This window comes from Gavia stellata, chromosome 3 (genome assembly GCF_030936135.1).
Source record: "Gavia stellata isolate bGavSte3 chromosome 3, bGavSte3.hap2, whole genome shotgun sequence".
NCBI lineage: Eukaryota > Metazoa > Chordata > Aves > Gaviiformes > Gaviidae > Gavia > Gavia stellata.
In genome coordinates, this window is record NC_082596.1 from 38,543,404 (window position 1) to 38,566,250 (window position 22,847).

A 22,847-nucleotide genomic window follows, 5' to 3' on the forward strand; every position below is an offset into this window, starting at 1 on the left:
ACGAACTGCAAACTAGCTCCTCATTATACCAAGTTTTTGTGGAACATCTTCCTTTTCCACTTTAGAAATTCTTCTTATGACAACTAGGTAAAATTCTGAAAGTGGCAAAAATGGTTTAACACAAACATTTATGTAAAACATCAGTCAGGGACAAACAGCATGTAAATAACATCTTACTTCTATTTAGGAACGAAGAAGAATGACTGTGTGAATACTCAGATTTGCTCTCTATACAGTGTTTGACAAAATAATGCTGAGATACCACTACATCTTCTGACTGTTTCTGAACAACAGCAGCATATAATAATTTTTACTTTCTCTTCCTGGTTCATCTGTCAAACTTCATTACAATATTTGAAAAGCTGTTATTTTCTCTATGGTGAAAATTGTAAAAGTGTGTTTTTAATTATTTCTTATCGCTCATCTTTGGAGACAGAATCTTGCATTTCCCAAATCAACATTGTAGTCTCTGCTGGAGGTAAGATACAATGTTCATAAAAAAAACATTATAAACACCATAAAGATAAAATGTTTGTCCTAACAAACAGATAGTTTTCTAATAACTTCACTTTCACTTCCAGGCTCTAACGGATTTTAATGCTGGGAGATGCAGAAAGGCTATTTCACCTTTTGGCATCTGCCAATAATATTAACGATGATAACAGGTTTGTACTAATAACAGACCTTGGAGCTTTCTAATAATAATTATCCATATTGGGCTTCAGGCCTTTGCTGGTATTGGACGTATTTTAACTTGATTTCAGTTGTATTTGCAGAAATAATTTTAGGAACTTTTGTAACAGGCGGCCGTTATCTATCTCATTTTAATTGTGTCAGTGGTTTTCTGTCTTAGCTCCAGTTTTGCTTAGGCTTGCACAGTTCTGTTGGTATCAGCAGTCAGTGTGAGCGAAAGTGCTAATCCACATGGAAGAAGTGATAAGGTACAACCAGTGAAACAGCAGTAGCATGAGACATGAACTGTGCGTGGGCAGTGAGAAGACAGCACTGCAGGGACAGAACTCCAGTCCCGTGCTTCTCCAGCACAGCGAAGAAAAAGTAGCTTAGCTTTGAATGCATAACCTGTTACTCATGCGTGCAGGAGATCCTGCTCAAATAAAACAGGAATCAAGAGGTGTTGTCAAGTAGCTGTCATGCAACAGAACAAGTCCAAGAACTTGAAGCACTGCGTGCAAGGTTAGGGCTTTACATAAATAATTATTCCAGGTACCTGTCTCACCTAAACCACTTCCAGGATAGAAATATAAACATGTAGACTTATGCTGCCATACATCTATTTCAGAATAAGTTTGACATGCAGACAAAATGGAGGAAACTACATGTTTGCCAGAATTATTATTCATGAGTAGCAAACATAATGATGCCCTGTCTCCTGCAGTACCTTATTCCCTGTTGACTGCAACTAAAAGGTTAGCGGATCACAGCTGGATTTTTCCTCCCCACGTCTGTAACGGGCCCTCCACACCGCTCCCACTCTCCCTTCTGCCCACCAGGCCGTGGCTGAATGAGGGCTGTTGGATTTCGGCCGGAGGCAGGCTAATGCCCACCCACCACATAAGCAGGCAACTCTTCAGGTTCATGTTCAACTCTTCAGCCCCTCGCTCAGATAAGGACGCTAGGCTAGGAATCTTTTTTCCTAACCAGTTGTTGAAATTTGTAAAAAATAGTAGCATTTATTACCATCCTATGCCTGTCCCCTTTGCCAGTCTTTTAGCCAGAGTTGGCTGGATGAGTTTAAAAGTTACTGGGCAGTATATACAGGCAGAGACAGCAAGAATGGATAAGCACCATTTGCTTAAGAAACCAGGCTGACAACGTCACACTTGATGGATTATAGCTTTATTTTTCAGACAGACATTTCAGTACAGCTCTCTGCAATTTTATTGAAATTAAAGCACTATTTGCTCTGCCCTTTGTTTTTGAGAACTTTTATTTGCTACCTTTGAAAACATAAAAACCAAAACAAATTTAAATTCAGTGGAAAAAGTTGTTTCAGATGTATTTTACATATTAAAACAACTATACTGAAGCAACTGTGTTGATTCCATTTTATATAGCTGTCTAGCCACAAAAGAGGAAGGCAAGAGATACTCAGGAAAAAGTCTGACTGAATAAAAAGTTTGAAACCTGACCCTGAAAAGAAGACCTGTCAGAAATTGTTAGGCTTGAATTTAATGTTTTACAATTAGAAGTGTGAGTATCTTCTAAGGATATTTGTCTTACTCCTTGTATGACACACCCCACATACAGAATCCATATACGCAGAAATAGCTTTATGCAACATGCATGGGAGTGTTCATGCAAGGGAGGCTCTTGTGTTTTATGTCCTCAGAAGTAAATTTCACTTCAGTGTTCCGATCTGGAACTGTAAGGAACATAGCCATCAATGATTTTACACAGGTATTTCCAAAAGCTTTTTTGAAGACAAGGACTTTTTGTACTCAGCCAAATTACTGCCATCCTGGAAAGTACACAGATGATTGTTTAATACTCTCTGCCACCAGATGAGAATCCTATTTCAAATCTTAATGAATAAATACTCTCTCTGAAACTTCTCATAGCTTTTTCTGCCTTTAAATCAAATTACTAACAGACAGCCCTAGACACCTGCAAAATCTACAGCCATGAGGGAGAACAAACTAAGTCCAAAATTAACTTTCAGAATATTAACATACTTTTTTTACAGAAACATTTCCCAGAACAAGCAGCTCCAGGGCATGCTCAGTTTGCATTCCACCACAGAAATAAGGACATCTTATGATCTTTCGTATCCTCAGAGAGAAGGATATAGGAAATTTGAGGTTGGAAAGATGGGACTCTTTATACCTTGCCTGCATTTCTAACAAAGGTCAAAGAGGAATATGCTTGCTCCTAACAACATTTTGTGTAATATTTCCTATAAGAGAAATAAAGTCCTAATCTTGGTTTCATTAGAAGCAATATATTTTATCACTGACCAACTGACGCACTTTTATGTTCCAAAGCAGCAAGCACATAACGTATAAAGTTTTATTGACTTCAGTGAGTTATTCATATGCTTAATTGATAGAATCACAAAATGGTCAAGGTGGGAATGGACCTCTAGAGGTCATCTGGTCCAACATACCCACTCACACAGGGCCACCTAGAGCCAGTTGCCCAGGACCATGTCCAGACGGCTTTTGAGTATCTCCAAGGAAGGAGACTCCACAGCCTCTCTGGGCAACCTGTGCCACTGCTCCACCACGCTCACAGAGTGAAGAAGTGTTTCCTGATGTTCAGAGGAACGTCCCGTGTTTCAGTTTGTGCCCATTGCCTCTGGTCCTGTCACTGGGCACCACTGAAAAGAGCCCGGCTCCATCCTCTTTGCACCCTCCCTTCAGGTATTTGTACACATTGATGAGATCCCCCCTGAGCCTGCTCTTCTCCGGGCTCAACAGTCCCAGCTCTCTCAGCCTTTCCTCAAAGGACAGATGCTCCAGTCCCTTAATCATCTTCATGTCCCTTTGCTGGGTTCTCTCTGGTATGTCCATATCTCTCTTGTACTGGAGAGCCTAGAACTGGACACAGCACTCCAGGTGTGGCCTCAGCAGTGCTGAAAAAAGGGGCAGGATAACCTCTTTCCACAACTGGCAATACTGCTCTAATGCAGCCCAGGATACCATTTGCTTTCTTTGCAGCAAGGGCACATTGCTGGCTCCTGTTCAATTTGGTGTCCACCAAGACCCCCAGGTCCTTCCCTGCAAAGCTGCTTTCCTGCTGGTAGGCCCCTAGCCTGTGAGTGTTCCTCCCCAGGGGCAGGTCTTCACACTTCTCCTTGTAGAACTTCTTGGGGAACTTCTCCTGTCAGGCCATTTCTCCCGCCTGTCGAAGTCCTTCTGGGTGGCAGCACAACCCTCTGGCATATCAGCTACTCCTCCCAGTCTTGTGTCATCAGCAATTAATTAATTCATTTAAAAAGGCACCAAAAAGGTTGATAAAATATTGAGGTTTTAAAAAAAACACAAACAACCCCAAATTGGAATAGTGATTCATCATAGGAAAAAAGTATTATACTTTTGCTAACTTTTTTTTATAGAACATTGCTGTTAAAGACAGTGTCCACTCAATTTATTGAACTATTAACCCTCCTAATTTAAGCATGGGGGAAATGAAACAGAGGATTTTGGTTTTGCCAGTAATTCCTGCTCACAAAAATGCCTGGCATGCAGGAAGAAGGGGTAATGCCAGATGGAAAACCTGCAGGTAAACAAAATTCAAGAACACTTTCACTTTTTAAGAGCTTCTCATAGGGTAGATGTTGTTCAAAGCCCATTTGCATTAGCAGGTTTCAAAGCTTTCTTCTGGGATATTCCCTGTTGCAATTTCCTCTTCTACAGACTCGTGAGGTGGGCTGACATGCCCCAGCTAGCCGAGGGGCCACCCTCGCTGCAGGACATGCCTGTGCCCCTGACCTGTGGCATAGCAACCCTCTCTTGCCTCACAGGCATAGCCAGGCCCGTGATTGCAGGCTAAAAAGCAACACCCAGACCCCCACCCCAGTTCACCTTTGTGGACACATAACGGGTCTAGCCAGGGGAAGCAAGGCCACTAGCGAGCCCGAGCTGCCCTTTCCCCACAGAGCGCCTCAGACCGCCGCCCAGAACCGTTGAGACAACGGCCTACGAAGAAGCCCGCCCGCCTGTGCTCGACCCGCGCTGGCCGCGGCTGCGCAAGCGCAGACCCCACTCTCCCCCCGCCTGTGCTCCCTCCTCAACGCTGATTGGGTGAAAAGGGCGCGCGCCGCAGTCGGCGGCGGGAGCGTCCTGCCTCCTCGGCTGTTGGCGTGTGGTTGCCGTGGCAACCGGGGCGGTGGAGGTGCTGGCGCCTCCTCTCTGCCCGCCGTCCCGCTGCCGCGGCCGGGAGGTGAGGGTGAGGGCGAGAGCGGGGTCGGGGCAGGCCGTGGGGGTCTCACCTGGGCCGGCTGGGGAAAGGGTGGTTTCCTTATGGGCGCGGATCCTGCCTCTTCCTTCCTGCCCCCTGCCTGTCCCTCTTGGCTTACAAAGCATCCTTCCCACGGGTTGTGCTGGGGGCCGTTGGTCCTTGTCGCCGTCAAGCCGTCTGCTGGGGTGGGGGAGGCGGGCACGACAGTCTCAAGTCACACGGCTGTAGGAGCTTGTTTTGGAAGAAGGGCTAAGAAAAGGCTCTGAAAGCTATATTTACGTAAAAAAGAACGAAAGAAACACACTTCTCGGGAAAAAAAACCAAGGTCCTTTCAGCTTTCCTTCTTCTACCTTTTAAAAAAAAGGCAAGAACGAAAACCCACATGGATAAAGGCAAAACTACTGAGCTTCAGCCTTGCTTAGTATGTAAGGAAGTTTCTTCAGTCTTCACAGTTTCAATTTTTGCTTTTCCTCGGTTTTTCATAAATGTAATACTGGCAAGGAGGATTCTCCATGCCTTGGTTTATGTGGCTGCGCGAGTTTTAGTATTGGGATGCTTTTTGCTGTCTCCTCCGTTGTTTTCATACACTGATTGATGTGGGGGTATTACGTACTGGCTAAAATACATACTGCACATTGTATTATGTATTGGCTAAAAAAGCAACGTTTTTATTCTGAGTTGTTGTGTTTTTATCCCCAGACCGTTTACACATCTAGTTCCAAATACATGTCTTGCCTTCTCCCCCCCCCCCCCCTTCCCCGATTTATAAGCTCGCTTGGAGCAATGGCTAGAGTTTAAAAAAAAAGTTGGTTTTGTTGTGAGAGCCCCTACAGTATGCCTCAGTGCAAAAAAATCAGTTTTTCATTGTGCATAACAAATGCACATGCAGTTGTGTGCATGACAAGAGGACTGTGCAGAGGTATAAAGAGTACTGTAGCTTTATACCACTTCTCACAGCCTGTAAAACCAGGTATAGGGAGTGATGTAATTTCTAACTAATAATAGGTTATGAGCAGCCATTAATTATTTATTTATGTGTGAGAATTATTTCTGCTGTGGACCATTGTGCTCATATTTCTATACGAAAAAGATGAAAACTAGGGTACAACCTTCTTAAGCACACTGAAACAAAAAATTAAATATAACAATGTATTTTAAATGTTATTCAATACACTAAAAGTTTGAAAAAATGACAGCAAGAAAGGGGTGTGTTTTATAAGCAGCAAAGATTACACATAAATGTGTCACTGTAAGCAAGAAGGGAATTGGTGGGGAAACATCAGATTTGAAGTATACATGTAAGCTTTGTTGAAGATCTGGGGTACAAGTGATATAACATTTTCCTTTTTGTTTTTAAGGCATTTTATAAAACTGCTTACAAGAGCACGTGGAATACACTATTAAAAGAAACGGTAGTGCTGTTTGGCCTGTTACAGAATTATGGTTCAACTAACAATGGACCTAATTGCTAAAAGCGTCAGTCACAAGAATCGCAATGAAGAGGACTTTGGACAGTATCTGCGAAAAATAACTCATCTGAATTTATCCGATAAAAATATAGATGCAGTTGTAAGATTTATTTTTCCTTATTCCTTTTAACCTGGGTACTCAAATGTTTTGTAGTTACTGTTATGATGAGTTGTTTATAGCTGGGGAGACAAACAGGAAAAGCCAAGTTCCTATTTTATAACAGCTATATTATGTTTTAATATTTATATTGACTTACAGTTAAGCCTTAGTAATACATCTGTTTGGAAACACGCTTCAGCATTCACTGCTGCTCTTGTGTGGAACGCTGCTTGTATGTAAAAGTGTTTAAATGGATTTTAAATGCGTGGCATTTGAACTGTGAAAATAATCTTTCAGCTGTAACTATTCATATAAAACATCAAAGCGGGTGACTGTAACTCCAACAGTCTGCAGAGTTCTTATTATTGACCTGATACTTTTTTCTTTATGTGGCAAAAATCTTGTTGAAGTGTTTTACTTACGTGAAACTGTGGAAGTATATATAATCCGTGTCGCAGACAAGAAGGGTATTATCAGTACACTAATTATTTTTGCCATTACTTAATTAAAATAGAAAATCCACATATGCAATTACACGAGAGAGATGAACTGAAGTGTTGAAATGAAGTATTTTTTGCAGTATTTAACGGAACTATTACAGAAATCTGCAGCTCTCAAAAAAAAAATCAAAACAATTTGCTATTTTGATTATTTCATACAGTTGCTACATTGTAAAGGAGCTTTCAGGAAGTCACTAGAACAGAAATTATAATTCTACTTGCTTACCTCGTTAGCTGCTTAAGAAAGAGAATATTTCAAATTAATCATTTAGACCTGACACTTTTCCTATAGAATATAGCCAGGCTGTTGCCATGAATCAGTAGGTGTAGGGATTTGACAGCAGTGCTGTAGCCCTATTGAAATTTAGCAATAGTGTTCTTGAAGACTTTAGGTCTGAGTTTAAAAAACAAAGTTCATATTTTCAGCAACAGTTTGGTTTTTTATTTGAAGGCTTGTATTTATTGTTGGTTACCTTTATAAAAATGTGAACTGTGGAACAGAAGAAGATGTAAGGAACTAGTAATTTTGCAGATCAGATTTTATTTTTTCTTAAAGGAAGTAGTAATGATATTACATGCTATTAAGTGCAACACTTATTCTCATTAATGCCATATTTTTTCTAGTCTTGGGAATTTTACAAAGAGTTGTTAACTCACAGCACAATCTTTTCAATCTATCTGTGATTTATCCCTTAGATTTCAGAGGAAGTCTGAGAAAGGAAAGGGGAGTTCAGGAACAGGATATAAGCCAAGTGAGGTTAACAAATTTGGACTGCTGTAGTGGCTTTTTCAAATTAGTCAGGTTAAAATCTACATTTTTTTTTTAAATTGCTCCCTGGGGCTTATTCATTTAAAAAATAATCCATGACCTTTTCATTTTCAAAGACTAAACCTGTAAACTTAACCCAATCCTCCTTCCTTTGAGGATAATAATAGGAAATTTATACAGGTTTCAGTAAGTCCTGAGTTAATTCCAATCCCCTGAAGATACTGAGCACGTTTTGAAATTGCTGAACCCTAAACAACTGAATTATTGTCTATGGTGGATTTCTGCTTTAAAAGTGTGATTTCAGTCAAGAAGATTAAATAGCTTGTTCTATGTGAACAGATCCATGCAAGCAAATGGGATTCTTCAGCCCACTCCTAGGAATGTGCACAGCCATAGCAAGTTACTAATTTGATCAGTCCATTTGATTAGGACTGGTTCATCAGATGCCATAGAGAAGTTCTATAGAAACCATCATAAGAACTTGTGACCTTTTAGTTATTTAAGAAGTATACATTCAAATGAACTTGACATTTGAGTGGAATCTTAGACTTGGAAGTGTATTAAAATACAGTGAAGTGCAAGTTTTTGTATAAATCAGTATTCCTTTGCCAAGAACTGGTTTCCACTGAGATTTGATGGAGACAACTACACTAACAACTGTGCTTTTCTGAAATTCAGCTGATGAAGGCAGGGAAGGGAATGAAGTCACACAGGATGTGATGTATCTGCTGCTGATGGCTGTAGTCCTCAGCTTCTGTACAGCACCACAGTAATGATAGATTTCAGTCTTAAATCTATGCAGGAGATGTTACTGACACTCAGTTTTTCTAGGAAAAATAGTTCTTAAAAGTGTTTGTTAAAGATGAAAATGTATAAAGCATGCAGCAGAACTTAAATATAAAAACAATCAACAGCTACCAGAAGCAGGCAGTGAGTGAACTCTATGTAGCATTAATTGTTATTGTTTATTTCAGGGTGACTTCTCTTTGTGTAAAAATCTTAGGGTTCTGTATTTATATGATAACCGAATCAGTCAAATCCAGAACTTGGACTTTGCTTCAAATATAACACACCTTTACCTTCAGAACAATTGTATTACATGTATAGAAAATCTCTCATCGCTGAAAAACCTTGAAAAACTGTAAGTCAAAAATCATGTATTTATTTTACTAGTAAAAGAATAATTATTACACTAAGAAATTAAAAAAACATGTAGCCAGTAAGGTCCTTTCAGCTCTTAAATGTTGTTTTTCATATAAAAGTAATTGCTTATGATTTTTTTAAATGAAGTGTTCTATGATATAAGTAAAGTGATGGCATATTATCTTAACAAATTTATTTGCATTTAAATTATTTTTCTTTTTCAGCCATTTAATAAAAATAGTAGCAATGTATAAAACCCCTAAAAAAATGTTGGATCTGTTAGCTGTATGTTCTACTCTCATGCTAGGTTATTTACTTTTTCTATTACAATTTCCAAGTAGTATTCTATAATAGTTAAATTAATTAATTTTTTTAATATATTGAGGCCTTGTGACAGCTTTTGCTTTCAAAGGATATTAAATGTATTTTGTGTTCTATTCTGCAGGTATTTGGGGGGCAACTGCATCACTGTAGTAGAGGGTTTGGATAAATTAGAAGAAATAAGGGAGCTACATATTGAAAGTCAACACCTCCCTCTTGGCGAAAAGCTTCTGTTTGATCCAAGATCTCTTAGGTCCCTGACAGTAAGTACATTTTGAGAATTCAATGAGCTGTTAATCAGTAGATCAGTATTTTTAAGAGATGTGATTAGGACTTGATCACTGTGTGTTTCCCTTTTCTCCCAACTGGTGTCATTCTTTCAAATTCTACCAAGGGACTCCCATCCCAATTCTCATATAAGCAAGGAGTCCAGCAGATTCCACTTCTTCAATTATTTTTCTGTGAAGGATGGAAATAAGAATAAAAAGAGAGAGGAAGTAAGGAAATGTGGGGATGCCCTATACCAACACAATGTGAATAAACTAAAAAAGGGATAGGAATTTATCACAGTTAGTTACCTTAGCCTACTTAGTTTGTAGTGAATTAGTTTGTGATCTCTGATTTGATTGTTACATTAGTTTATTTACTGCCTCCTGTATTTCTCTAGAGAATGCAATGGCAAAAGGTGCAAACAGCTTTTTTTCTGGATATTAAAAGCAACACAATCAAAAGCACTCCATTTTAGTTCTACAATTTTTCTGTGTTGTGGTATGTCAAGGTTTCAGGAAAGTCAGCTTTTGAAGTTTTCTTTCAACATGTTAATTGCTCAGTAAACATCAAATATATTGTTGAAGTGGTTAAAAAAATAGACTTTATTTACTAATAGATGTAGTTCTGCACTAAAAAAAACCATCTTGCTATATCTCCCAAAGTGTAGTCAGGGCTTGATGAGCTTTTCTTTTGTTCACGTGTGTATCATAAACATTTGACCTACCTCTAATTATTTCTGGTTTGAGATTAAGTAATCCAAGATATCTCTTGCCATTTTCCTTTAATAGAAATGAACCATTCCTGTGAGAGCACTTTTACTTTGTTACTTCTATATTGGAGAAATGATGAAAGTAGAGGGAGGTTATATAGCTATAATCTTCCCAGGATGATAACTCATATACTTAAGTGTTTTTCAGCATCCTGGCCTAAGGTCACTAGCATTTTGTTCTTTGTGGCTTTTACTTAAGGTCTTTTGATGTGGGTTTTGTTTTGTAAGAAACACTTTGCATTCTTGACCATGTAACATCTTTGTGGAAGCTACAGTAAAAACATTCTTTTCTTATCCTTCGAGTGCTAAGTGTTTGGTCCCTCTTTAAGACATCATTTCTTACTTCATCTTCTTCTACCTGTTTCTGGCTCTCAATGCTGTCAGAGATGAAAGAGCCAAAAACATGGGACTAAATAGCTCTCTGTATACCACAAGCAAATGTTTTGATGATGACAATATCATGAATCTTTTGACCAAGGAGATGAAGTTTATGCACTGTGGGTATCAGGATGATACTGGTAATTTCTGCCTGCAATGTAGGTCTTGGTCAGATTTTAGAAGGGGGTTACATTTCCTGTATACACTGCTGAAATAGACATTTTCTAACTAATGGTAAGTCCCATATCTGGTATAATTCTCAACTCACTGGATTAGGTGTCCTTTTTCATCTTCTAGAGATAGAAGCTTCTTGTTCCTTTTACACGAAACTACATTAAGTATTTCCTGAGATAAACACCTGAAACACATTTACTTTTTATCTAGAATGTAAAGATCTCTCTAACTATTGTTTGTTATAAAAGGCATAGTGCATTACTTAACTCACTATTGTTCCGAAGAAGGGGCAAGGAATAGAGGTATGTATACCTAGACGTTTGTAGGATCAAGCCTGAAAGAAAAACAGCATAGTCCAGCTGTCAATTTCTGTGTCTGTTTTGTGCTTCAAATGTAGAGTTAGTAGCACTTCCAGAACTCTGTAAAGCATTTGAACCTGTTTGGAGAAAAACAAAAAATCTGTATTTACTAAGAATTCCTGAAATAATTGAGAAATAATCTTACTTTGGTTTGACTTCAAAACCAAAATAAACACCATTTTAGGACAATATGGAAAGCCAACATAAAACAATGTGTGAGGTATGTGGTAGTTGTATTTGCATGTTTCTGCATCATATGCTTGTTCTTTGTTTAAGAGAATCTTTTGTAAGAATTTACAACTTGACTCATGCATGGCATGAAAAAAGTAATTTTCTTTTTCTGCTTTTCTTCCTCCAGAAATCTTTGTCTGTGTTGAATATCAGCAATAACAACATTGATGAATTAGAAGAACTGGCAGTTCTGGAAAATCTTTCTTATCTTAGAGCAGTTGACAATCAACTTCAACATATGAAGGTATTAAAATAAATATTTGTCCTATTTAGTATGGGTGATAAGAAGTTAGTCAAATTCATCTTTATCACTAAATAGATGAGTAAAAATAAACTTTACTTTTACAGTTACTGAACCTCTGACTTTCCAAGCATGCTGTCTTTTCTCATCCAAAAATCTTGTTGAGATTAAAAATGGAGAACTGTTTATCTAGGATGTCCAAATGTCCCTTAATCGTACGTAAAGTGGCAATTGTGCATGGATCTATGAATGGAGTAGTAAATGTATGGAAGTTATAACTATAATATAGTATGTCCAAAATGTAGAGTTAGCGTGTATGTTTTGGCCATCTGAGTGACTATCAGTGGCTTAATTTGCAAAGATGATGTGGCCATTGTTTGTTAATTAACTTGTAATATTTTACCATATCACAGTTTTTAATTCTCTGTTTTAACACCAAAAAAAGCCACTTCTTGGATATCAGATCATCTAGCTGATTTTGCAGCCGTTCTAATATCAAAATTACTTTTTGACTGTTGTTGCTGCAGTAGCACAAGAAGTATTTGTCATGAAAGTACACATTGGATTTCTTTCAGAAATTTCTGCTAAGGAAACACATGTCTTCATAAGCAAGCTAAACCAAATGAAATAAAAGTATTTTTGCTCTTCCTTTTGCAGTAGTGAATGTGGGTCAAACAGAATGTTCTAGACTTACAATTTCCAGCTTATCTTCTCAAAAAGGAACAGGAGTATTGGCCTTGTCACTTCTCATTATTTTTATAAGTTATGATGTCTTCTACTTCTTGACATAAAAAGCAGTTGAAAAAATAATGTTAGTGTCATACTAGTAACTGAATATCAAATTTATGTTGAACAGTATGTTGACACCATCATTGCACAGTGGAGGCATGAAACAAATTTTATAAATGACTTTTAATAAACACTGTTTTCATTCAATATAAACCATAGGCATTAGTGTTCTGCTTTTTTTGAAATTTATATTTTTATTAGTAAATACTAAAATGAATTGGCTTAAATTGTAACCCAAATCACCAAGACAAAGCCCTGAATAAAACAAACTCTTTCATTACTGGTTTGCATATACATTCTATTTCCTTAGAAAAGTTAACTTTCATTGGTTAGTAATTATTAAAATAACTATTCTTATTACTTCTTAGAACACTTAAAATCTTTTACATTAAATTTGGCAGTTCTGTTTACTAATGAGGAGATTCCAGTGTTTTGTGTGTGTAATCTATCAATTATCGAGGTCAATATACTTTATTTGGACTCTTAATTTTTTACATTTTAATATTAAAAAATGTTGAATGATGCATTTCTTTTTTACTGGAAGATTATTAATGTATTGTATTTCAAGCTGTGTTTCTGGCTGGCAGCTGTGATTGAATTCGTATCAAAATACAATTAATGTAGGCTTTTGCTGGGTAATTAAAACCATATTGGATGTGTTGGTTACATCAAAATAACCGTAAGCTTTTTTAAATAGGTAGTCTCTCCAAAGCTTCCCTTTTGAAAAGGATTCCCTTTCTAAATAAAACATATTACAGTGATTTTTTTAATTGTCTTTTCTTTCTTATAAATACAAAAGACTTCAGTTGTGATGATCTTAAAAGAAGATTTTCTTAGCCAAAGGACGAGTTATTTTTAAGAATGGGGACGCCAGTTCAGAGACAGCGTTTTCAGTGTCTCAGAGGAAAAACCAGTACCTTCTAAAACAGAATAAGGAGAGGACAAAAAGACTGCATTATTCAGTAACTGTGTATATATTATTTAATCATTATTAAATTTCATTGTTTCATCATCAGGAAGACCAGAGTTAATATTTACCCAAATCAATTAGACATTTAGATTTCGATGTTACATGGTCACAGCTTTTGAAAAATTATGTGGTTACCATTTGAGTTAGCTGCTGCTGCTGCTATCAGTTACACTTGGATCAAGCTCTGGTAAATTTTGAAAGTGACAGTCCTGTGTGCTTTCTAAACAATCTCCAAGTTTTGACAATATGGAGCAGATAGGGTATTACTATTCATATCTTTGCAGGCCTGTAAAATTAATGACCTTATTGAATGTGCCTAACATATTGTGTAATGCAGCTGGATATCCAACTATCCAGCTACAATTACTGTGGTTTAGAGAACACATTTTAGTAGGCTTTACTTATCAGTAATATAAATTCTTATCTGAATAAAAAAAAAAACCCCAAACTGTTGAAAAAGCAGTAGGCCATGCAAAGTATAAAAAAAAAGTCAGTGTTAGCTCTGTTTAAGAGGCTTTAACTTACAGTGAACATCTAGCAGGAGAACAATCTTATACATCCACTAACTGTTTAAAAAAAATAGCTGGTGGAAGTTTTGAGTACGTTTCAATTTTTTTTGCAACCCTGAATTTCATGGCTTACATTATTCTACAACTGTGATAGCTAAAAGGATTTTAGGGGGTATACAGTTGTACTACATATACTTAATTGCTTTTGCTGGCTGAACTTCTTAGGTGCAGCAAAGGCTCTTTCATTCCCCCACAAGCTGCCTCCATTCTCCTCCTTCTTGCCCCTCTGTTTTCAAAACTCTGAAGTATACATCTTTTTCATGCCAAAGGCTCTATGTCCCCTGTTTTCCTCTTCCTGCTTCCCCATCACCGCCGTCAAGAACATCCCCAGGAATGTCTGACATTGATCAGAGACTGTGGTGGTGCTGCATGACAGAGAAGTGTCAAAGAGCTCTGTACCCAGCTCTGCTTCACCTGGTGGGAAATGAAGCTGTAGAGGAGCCATGCAGATCTTAGCAGGGCTGGTCAACAGCAGTGATCTGTGTAGCAGAGGTAGATGGCAGCAGGACAATATGGAATCTTTACAAAAGAGGGAAATGTGGAAGGCATAAGAAATGCATGAAATAATACAATCTTCTCAGGTAGACTTTTCTCACTTTTGTATAATTAGTATAATTATTTTATAGCTAAACATTTATTTTAGTTTTTTCACATTATGATGAAAACCCATACTCTCTTGCTTTTCAACAATGCCACATTGATTTCAGCATAGCTGAAAATTAGGGCTGGTAAATTTAAGCACTTAAGGTTCTGCCTAATTCAGGGCATTGTGAGCATAATTAACAGACATCAAGGAATATGATCTTGTTTCACATGACTGAAGTTTAGATAATGTCGTCTGAACAGTAGACAGAACAAAATCAAGTAATTTTTATCAATTCATGCAAAATAACTTACTGTGACTAGCTACCACATGTAAAAAGCATGTCTTAGGTCAGTTATCAAGAATATAATTGATTTTAATAGAATTGGCTTTCCTTTGTTTTGTATTGCTTGCTACTTCCTTTATTTATCCTATCGAGCTTCTAGTTTACTTTAGTCAGGTTCACAAGGACTTCTAGGCTGCAGTGTATTTGGGTTGGAATACTAAGGGAATTTTTTAAAAACACTATTCCTATTAAAAAAAGCCCACAACTATTCCTGTTTACAAAAAGCCAGAATATTATTTATTTATTAATTACATTAGTTTTGGGAAGATTATGACTTGTGTGAGTATTTGGATAGATAGAGAAAATACAGCTAGAAATACCTATAAAAATCTGTATTTCTTAAGTCTTTAATTTATTCAACCTCTGCCCGGTATTGATTATGACAAGAGGATATCACAAAAGATGAATTCATTCGCTTCAGAATTGAGTCAAGAACAACAGAAAAATTATAGATTTTCTCAAATAGATTATGACAGGTAGTCAAAATGGTGACAAATTGCTGTCTGTAGATTTAGTTAGGGCAGTTGGACTAGACGTTTCCGATAAAAACTGGAGCATACTGGTCAAATACCGATTCTTGAATGGCCATCGTTAATTGGTAAGAACGTTATTGCCAGCTCTACAGCTGCCTACTAAGGCACTTACCCTTCCCCCCTCTCCACCCCACCCCCAATGGAATATAATTTGCTCGTCAGTATTTTGTAGCAGACCTCAAAGTGATAGCATGACATGATCATTTATCAAACGGAGACTGCCCAGAAGAGTGTCTGGTCCCTTTAGTACAGCTTATTGAAAGGCTGGGAAGTGAAAGCACTTTATTAGAGACAGGAAGGCAATGAACAACTAGAGCGTATCGAAAGGGTAATCATATTTCAGCGCAGGATTAGTGTGCTCTTAGATAAACATACACTGGAGTAAGCATGTTCTGGGTCATTTATCAAGTAAGTAACAGCTAACAAAAATCTACAGGACTCTTTGTATGCATTCGTCAAAGTTAAACTGTATGCATTTTATTTCAGTAATAGAGAATTTTGGGTTGCAAAACTATTACTTGAAAAAATTCTTTCTAGTGAAATCTAGAACACATTACAGATTTCAATGACAATGCCTGAATGCTCAGGTAAGAATAAAGAAATACACTTGCTAAGTGCTATTTCTCTTTTTAATAAGCCTAGCCTAAAATATTTTTCCCCTAAATTGTTGTGTTTGTGATTAAGTGTTAGCACCTAAACTGTGGGGGCTATCATATTGCTATTCTAATACATACTTATAAAGCTTTGTTGCGTAACATTATGAGATTTATCAACATTTCTTTACGTGGACTCCTCCTCAGAGTTTCTTGCATTGCTTTATCAGTTTTGCTCCTCACAGAACCAGACTTTTGCTCTCTATTTTTCTAAAAAGATGTTACCATCACTGGATAACAATAGATAATACATGGTATCACTGTCATCATCGATAGATGAAAAATCATATGGTTTGGAGGTGTGAGGCTGTGCTGCCACTTCCTCTTCCATGTGATTTTTCTAAACATGTATTATATAACCCATAGAATATTCCCAGGAGGATTTTCTACCAAAGGAGTAGAGCCTGCAAAACCAGAATTCTCCCTGCTTGCATTACCCAGGTGATTTTCTAAATTTGAAGGAGCTAACAGATATCTACATCGCTAGATACTTCATTATTGGCATCAAGCTACAAAACTCTACAGACTTTGCAATTTAGAGTCTGTCACATCATGATTAGTAGATTTTTTCCAAATTATAACAACTGTAGAACATAAATTCTCTCTCCTCTTGTGTTCATACAGATTGTTTTGAATCCCTCCTTAAGCTTTTCACACATACAAGGAAGCCTATCAAGAATGACAGTTAAGTGAAATTTTGGAAAGAAAGTATTTCAGAAAGTAGGGTATCTCAGTAGAAAGGACCAATCTGCTAAGCTTTGCATCCTTTTAACTTGAATTTATTGTATTTAAAAGACAGAAGAAGTTTTATGTAGGTCATACTGCCCTTGGGTAACCAGACAGAAACCCAGATGGAGAAAGGTATATTTCAAAAATTTCACTATTTGGCCAATACTATAACTGACCACCCACAGTTATGCAGAGGGGGATTACTGTTTCTCCTGTAAAATACAGTTTTACATATCAGAAAGGGAAAGGCAGTCTACTGTGGTTTGCACGATTTTTTGCTTTTTTTAGTCTGTTCTTTCTCTGTAAAGTATTTATTCTTCCACAAATTTTTCAAAATCTCATTAGGCACTGATACTCTAAGGGCTCTGTGAGACCATGGGGATGCATTAACAGACATTACATATACAAATTTTTTGGCTGGTAATTCCTCGGCTTGAGGTGCTTGTAAGTGGTAATTTTCCATAGCTGGCATTACTGTACCCTTAAAAATGCAGAGTTTTCCAACTGCATCACCGTTTCTTCTGTGCAATTATGGTACATTCAAGAGTGCTACGTACCACTCTATTTGAAAATGCACATTCTTAATGTGCATATTAGTACATGAATAGTCTCATTGAAGTTATTTCTGTATGCAGAATTTGGGCCTGGCTGAATGAATCCTGTAACTATTGAATTTTATTCTGAAGGGGGAAAAATAATCACAACATTCTGTTCTTGTATCAATTGCAGGATTTGGAGGTTGTATTAAACAAATGGACAAAGCTACGCAGAATGGATCTTACAGGAAACCCCATATGCCACAAACCAAAGTACAGGGACAGGATTGTAGTACAGTCACAAACTTTAGGTAAAAAATAAAACCACTAGCCAGCCCCAAAACCCACACATAACAGTCACTGTTTTAGAAAACAATCAATACATTAATAGTTCTTGAATTGTACTATGTATGTAAACATAATTACTGCCATAGATATTTATGTCAAATGATAAATTTTTAATTTATGTACAGGTAATGTAGCTAAAACTGCTTATGTAATCAACTGAACAAACTGTGTTGCTTAGCTTTTGCTATTAGTAGTAGTAATAATTTGTTTTATAATAGATGATTGGTGAGATTGTTGTAAGACAGTAAGACTTTTTTGTGTTCATATTCTAGAAGTTGTGAAACTGATTTTCTAAGATACGTTTAGGCTACTCCCCTACCAGTCTGTAGTAGTTTCTTAGGTGTTTTAGTTGTACAGTTACAGTTGTACAGGTCGTATCTTACTGTGTTTGATTTTATTATATAACATTTCTCCTTAAATTTAAAAGCAGTTTACACGTTATGAATGTATTTGTTAATCTTAACCTTACTGTGATGCAGTTTACATTATTATTATTTTGAGATAATTTTAGCATAAAAGGAAGCATCATAGTCTTCTATATGTAAGTACTCATACTGTAGAAACAAGTAAAAAATATCTGCTCATTTTTTACTTTTTTGGATAAAGGTGGCAATTATCTTAAAAGTTGTAGTTACAGAACTTGTTTTTCTTTTTTCTGAGAGTACAAAATATTGGCCATTAAGAAAAAGAAAAAGCTTATCTGCACAATGAAAATAACAGTGCCTTAGGACAGTTCTAACGCAACCTAAATTTGTGGCCAAATGAGGTATTTCATTTGGTCTGACTCAAAAAACCTAAGTGAGTAAAGTTAACCTTAAAGAGCCAAATCTGTCTGTCTTCATGGTCAACAGGATTCCTTGATTGCCAAGACATGCAGTTTCTCTCTCTTAACCTGAATTTCTGCATCTGTATATATCTTGTGTCAGAGCATGGCTTTTCTTCAGAATTTTCTATAAGGTGTTGCACGTTAGCTGAATGTGAAATACATATATTTCCCTTGAAAGTTATAAAAATAATAGATGCTTTCTTTCATAATTAAGACATGTCAACTCACTCTTGCAGCTTGAATATGAATATCAAGCTGTATTGGGTATTTTTTTTACCAAATGACTGAAAAGAACAAAAAAGATTTGAAGAGAGCAAATATAGAAACAGTACACATTACATATAGCTTTATACAGCCTTTTAGGTAACTTAAGGTATCACCAAAAATGTTCCTTTCTCTTTGACAGAATCCCTTGATGGGAAAGAAATTAAAGAAATGGAAAGACAGTTCCTAATGAATTGGAAAGCCTCCAAAGCTGCCAGGAAAAAAAACAAAGAAAGAAGGACAAATGAACATGCAGCCTACCTATATTTTTGTAAGCAAACTAATAAATTACTTCATGCTTGTTTGAAATATTATAGAAACAATAACATAGCAGCTAACAGTAAATGTACTAAGAATGAGACTTGTACTGGTGGTGAGAACAAAACACAGGAATAGAAATTGAACTTTTCCAATACAAAATTTAATTTTAGCACTAGTTCATGTGGTGTTTTTTTCCTCCCATCCCAATCTCCCAGAATTATGGAAAGGAGTAGCTAATACATTTTGGCTGTTTGTAAATATTCGTGATTACTTTCCATATTTAAAAAAAAAAAAAAGTGTTGGGCATTCTAGAATAAATATGCATGAAATAATCAGACTTTTAAAATCTGTTTGTTGATACTTATTTGGTCTATGTAAATTCCCAGTCCTTTTAAAGGCCTTCACAAGATACATGTCTAGCAGAAGTAAAAGTTTTAAACTTGAAAAGAAAAAAATAAGTTTTGGAGGTAAAAAAGCCTTAAACCTAAAAGAAAAGCAACAAATTCTTGAAGCAGGAAAACAAATTAGTTTTGAAACTCAAGCAAAACCTGAAATAAACTTTGAGTTTTTTAAAAAATGTTGGGGTGGGGCTGTTGTTGTTGTTATGGAGTTGACTGCAGATTAAAACATAAATGACTTAAGAGCATGTCTTGCCATCTTGTGGAATTTGGAAGATTAGACTTCAAATTACTCAAAATTATTTGAATGACCATATTCATAAAATAAAATAAAATTGGTGGCAGTTAAACTGTTGTTTTCAGAAGATAAACTGTGATATGTAACCTGGGGGAGAAAGCATGTTCTTTATAGCCATACTATCTCAAATTCTTAATTCATGAAATCTCATGAAGATCAGTTATTTTTGAAGACATAAAGTGAAAAGCACTCAGCCTGTCAGCCTCAGCCCCAAGAAAGTTGCAGTCTGATCAGTGTTTGGAAGCCATATGTGAATCGCAACGGTTCTGAAAGTAATATTCTGTCTTCTGAATAACCACCAATATAAGGAGGTGCTATGTAATTGAATTTACTCCCTTTCAAATAACTCTACCTGGATATGAATACCTGCTTTAATATTCGCCTTCATCAGTGTTTGCAGCACTTTCCATAATTTCATACAAAGTTTTCCATTCTCACTTAGCAAATTTGAGGCATTTTACCCTAAGTCCTATTACACTGTTTTCTATAACAAGATGTATTGGAAGCTGTGATCAGTCATACTGAATATTAAAATAGATAAGGTTTGCTTTGGGATATTTAATTAATCCTTTTTCCTTTGGTTTCTGCAGCTGACTTTGAAACATCTTATCCTATTCTTCCCTTTCACTACAGTCACTCTGTGAAAGAAAAACCAAATTTTTTAGTTTTGTCTGAGATGCACAAAGTTAAAAGAAAACCTCTGCCAAGAATCCTGGAAAAAAAATAAATCAGACGAAAACTCAGGTACGTTCCTCACACATCTGCCTCTTAGTTCTGCTGGTTATTGCTTGTACAGCTCTTACTGAATCACTTGGAAAACAAGTACATGAAGGTAGAATTTTATCTGAAATCAGTTTCAGGGTTTTTTTAACCATGTTATAATTGTTGTCTTCTTTTCAAGACAGGATAATAGATTTCAGTTTCTGGTTATAAATCAGTAGACTAGCTAATAGTAATAACTTACTTCAGTGTTACTAGTTTCTGTCATATGCATTTGATTGTAATCTTCCACAAAGGTAAAATAATATAGACGTTAATTATTGGAAGTACAGTTACTGTCAACAACATTGGTGAACGTTGATCCCGTGCACGCAGTCATATGCAGGAGGATAAACAATCACTTTTCATCATTATAGCTTACTTCTAATAGATGTGTTCCAGTGTATTATATACTTGATCAGCATTTTCCTGTAGCATCAGCTCACAACCATCAAGATAATCAAGAAAGAAAATATGATATGTGTGCCTTACAGACATTTAGACATTAGATGAATTTAAACAATTCAGAGTCTAGCATATGTATTTCTTACTCACATAAGCAGCCTTGTGAACTCTAATGCAACTATTTGTGGAAATAAAATCTGCTCATAGGGATTTGCAGTTTGGGACCTATAGTTTTTCCAGTTTTACCTGTAGTAATAGTTTAGTTCAGTACTTGGGACCTAATATCACTCCTTCCAGGTTTTTAATGCTACTTTTAGCCTAACTGTTTTACTATTTATCAGCTGTACTGGTCAACAAAAGAATCATTATTCGTGCAATGCTGTAGATAAAATAAATAAATAAATAAATCCAACTGACACAGGTCTTGTTTTGTAACTAAATTACTAAATGTAGTGTTTTATTTTATATTCAAATCAGAATTTATTAGTATGTTTGAAAATTTAACTAGGCAACATTTAATACTATGTTATTCTTGACAACTTACCACTTTCCATTCCCTCAGTTTTGTTCCTACTGATTATTTGTTCTGACTAAAAACAGCTGCCTTTCCCTTGAGAAGGGAAGAAGAATTACAAATTACAGAGCTGCTCTCTTCCGAAGTATCATTTCTGTTCTTCATATGACAATGGATATATTCTGGCCTAAAAAGAAATTGAACTCGTCATATATGTGCCCATTCTTGAATTTTTTTCTTGCTGCAGAAGTGGAGAGGTTTTAAAACAAGAACTGCAGGAACAATGCACTAATTATAACAAAATAGTACTACTACATGATTATTTTCCAGTGAATAGTCTAGACTTGTGAAATTTAGAGGGGTACAGCTTAATACTCATGCCATACAAACATGCATTTTTTTTCTTTTAATTCCATTGTAAAATGAGTTTATCCACATGCTCAGTGTTCTGTCAGCCTGCATTTCATTTTTATTAGCATTTTGTCTTTTGGGCCAGGCTCAATAAAACTACGCTTTTCGTTTACCATTCCCCTTAGTTCTAAAAAAGGATTTAACATGCATGTACAGCATCTCCCAGAAAGTTATTTTCTTCAGTGTGAGAACTTCTGCTATCTCCTTGGAGATAAAGCATTCCAATTCTACTCTACTGTGTTAAAAAGCGATTGTTGAGCTGCTTTGCTGGACAAAAATTTTCCCAGTATTAAGAAGCTGCAGTATAACCCTGGCCCTGTTGAAATCCCTTTTAACCCTAGAAAGGCAAAGATTGCATCTTCCATACTTGATTGGAATAAAATGTCTATATTTGTATTGATTTACATTTGCAAATTAAACAATTTGAGTGATTTTTTTGTTTGTTTTGTTTTTACTATTAGTCTAGAAGATTTTACTCTGATTCACATAAAGGATAGAATAAACTACAGTCAGATGACTTGCATTTAATATTTTCAAAAAACTTGTAAGCAGGACCTTTATCTTGGATGCTGAAGGTTGCTGTACGTTACAATTTCATATGTAATCACTGATCTTGAGACGTATTCTAATCTTGTTACTAGTGGAATTCCATTGAAACCAAAGTGTCTTGGGAATTAATTAATTAAAGGTTTGCGAATTCTTTAAAATGTTTTTTTTTGGGGAAAAAAGTCCTCAAACTACAGAAATATTAATTCTCAGAGTATATGCAGATAAGAAATAATGACAAATCACAGTATTCCCTTGCCAGATCCAGTAGTTAGGGATATGCATAAATGTGCCCACGTGTAAAGCGAGGAAATTTTGTCGAACTGAACAAATACCTGTATTGTTTAACTGAAATACAGTATCAGACCAAATAAATTAGTGAATTTTAATCCTACCCTCTGTGTTAGATAAATTATTCCAACAGATGTTTCCTCTTTTCCTGTACAGGCTAGGTGATGTTTGACC

General features: G+C 36.3%; 1 protein-coding gene across 1 annotated transcript; it reads left to right on the forward strand.

Annotated features, from left to right (window-relative positions):
- Positions 1-6,360: 6,360 nt before the first annotated feature.
- PPP1R42 (protein phosphatase 1 regulatory subunit 42) lies at positions 6,361-20,487 on the forward strand. Its single transcript, XM_009814961.2, has 7 exons — positions 6,361-6,489; positions 8,733-8,899; positions 9,347-9,485; positions 11,531-11,647; positions 17,546-17,663; positions 18,933-19,061; positions 20,338-20,487. The coding sequence occupies exons 1-7, from the start codon at positions 6,361-6,363 to the stop codon at positions 20,472-20,474; spliced, it is 936 nt and encodes a 311-aa protein (XP_009813263.2). The 3' UTR covers positions 20,475-20,487.
- The last annotated feature ends 2,360 nt before the right edge of the window (positions 20,488-22,847 follow it).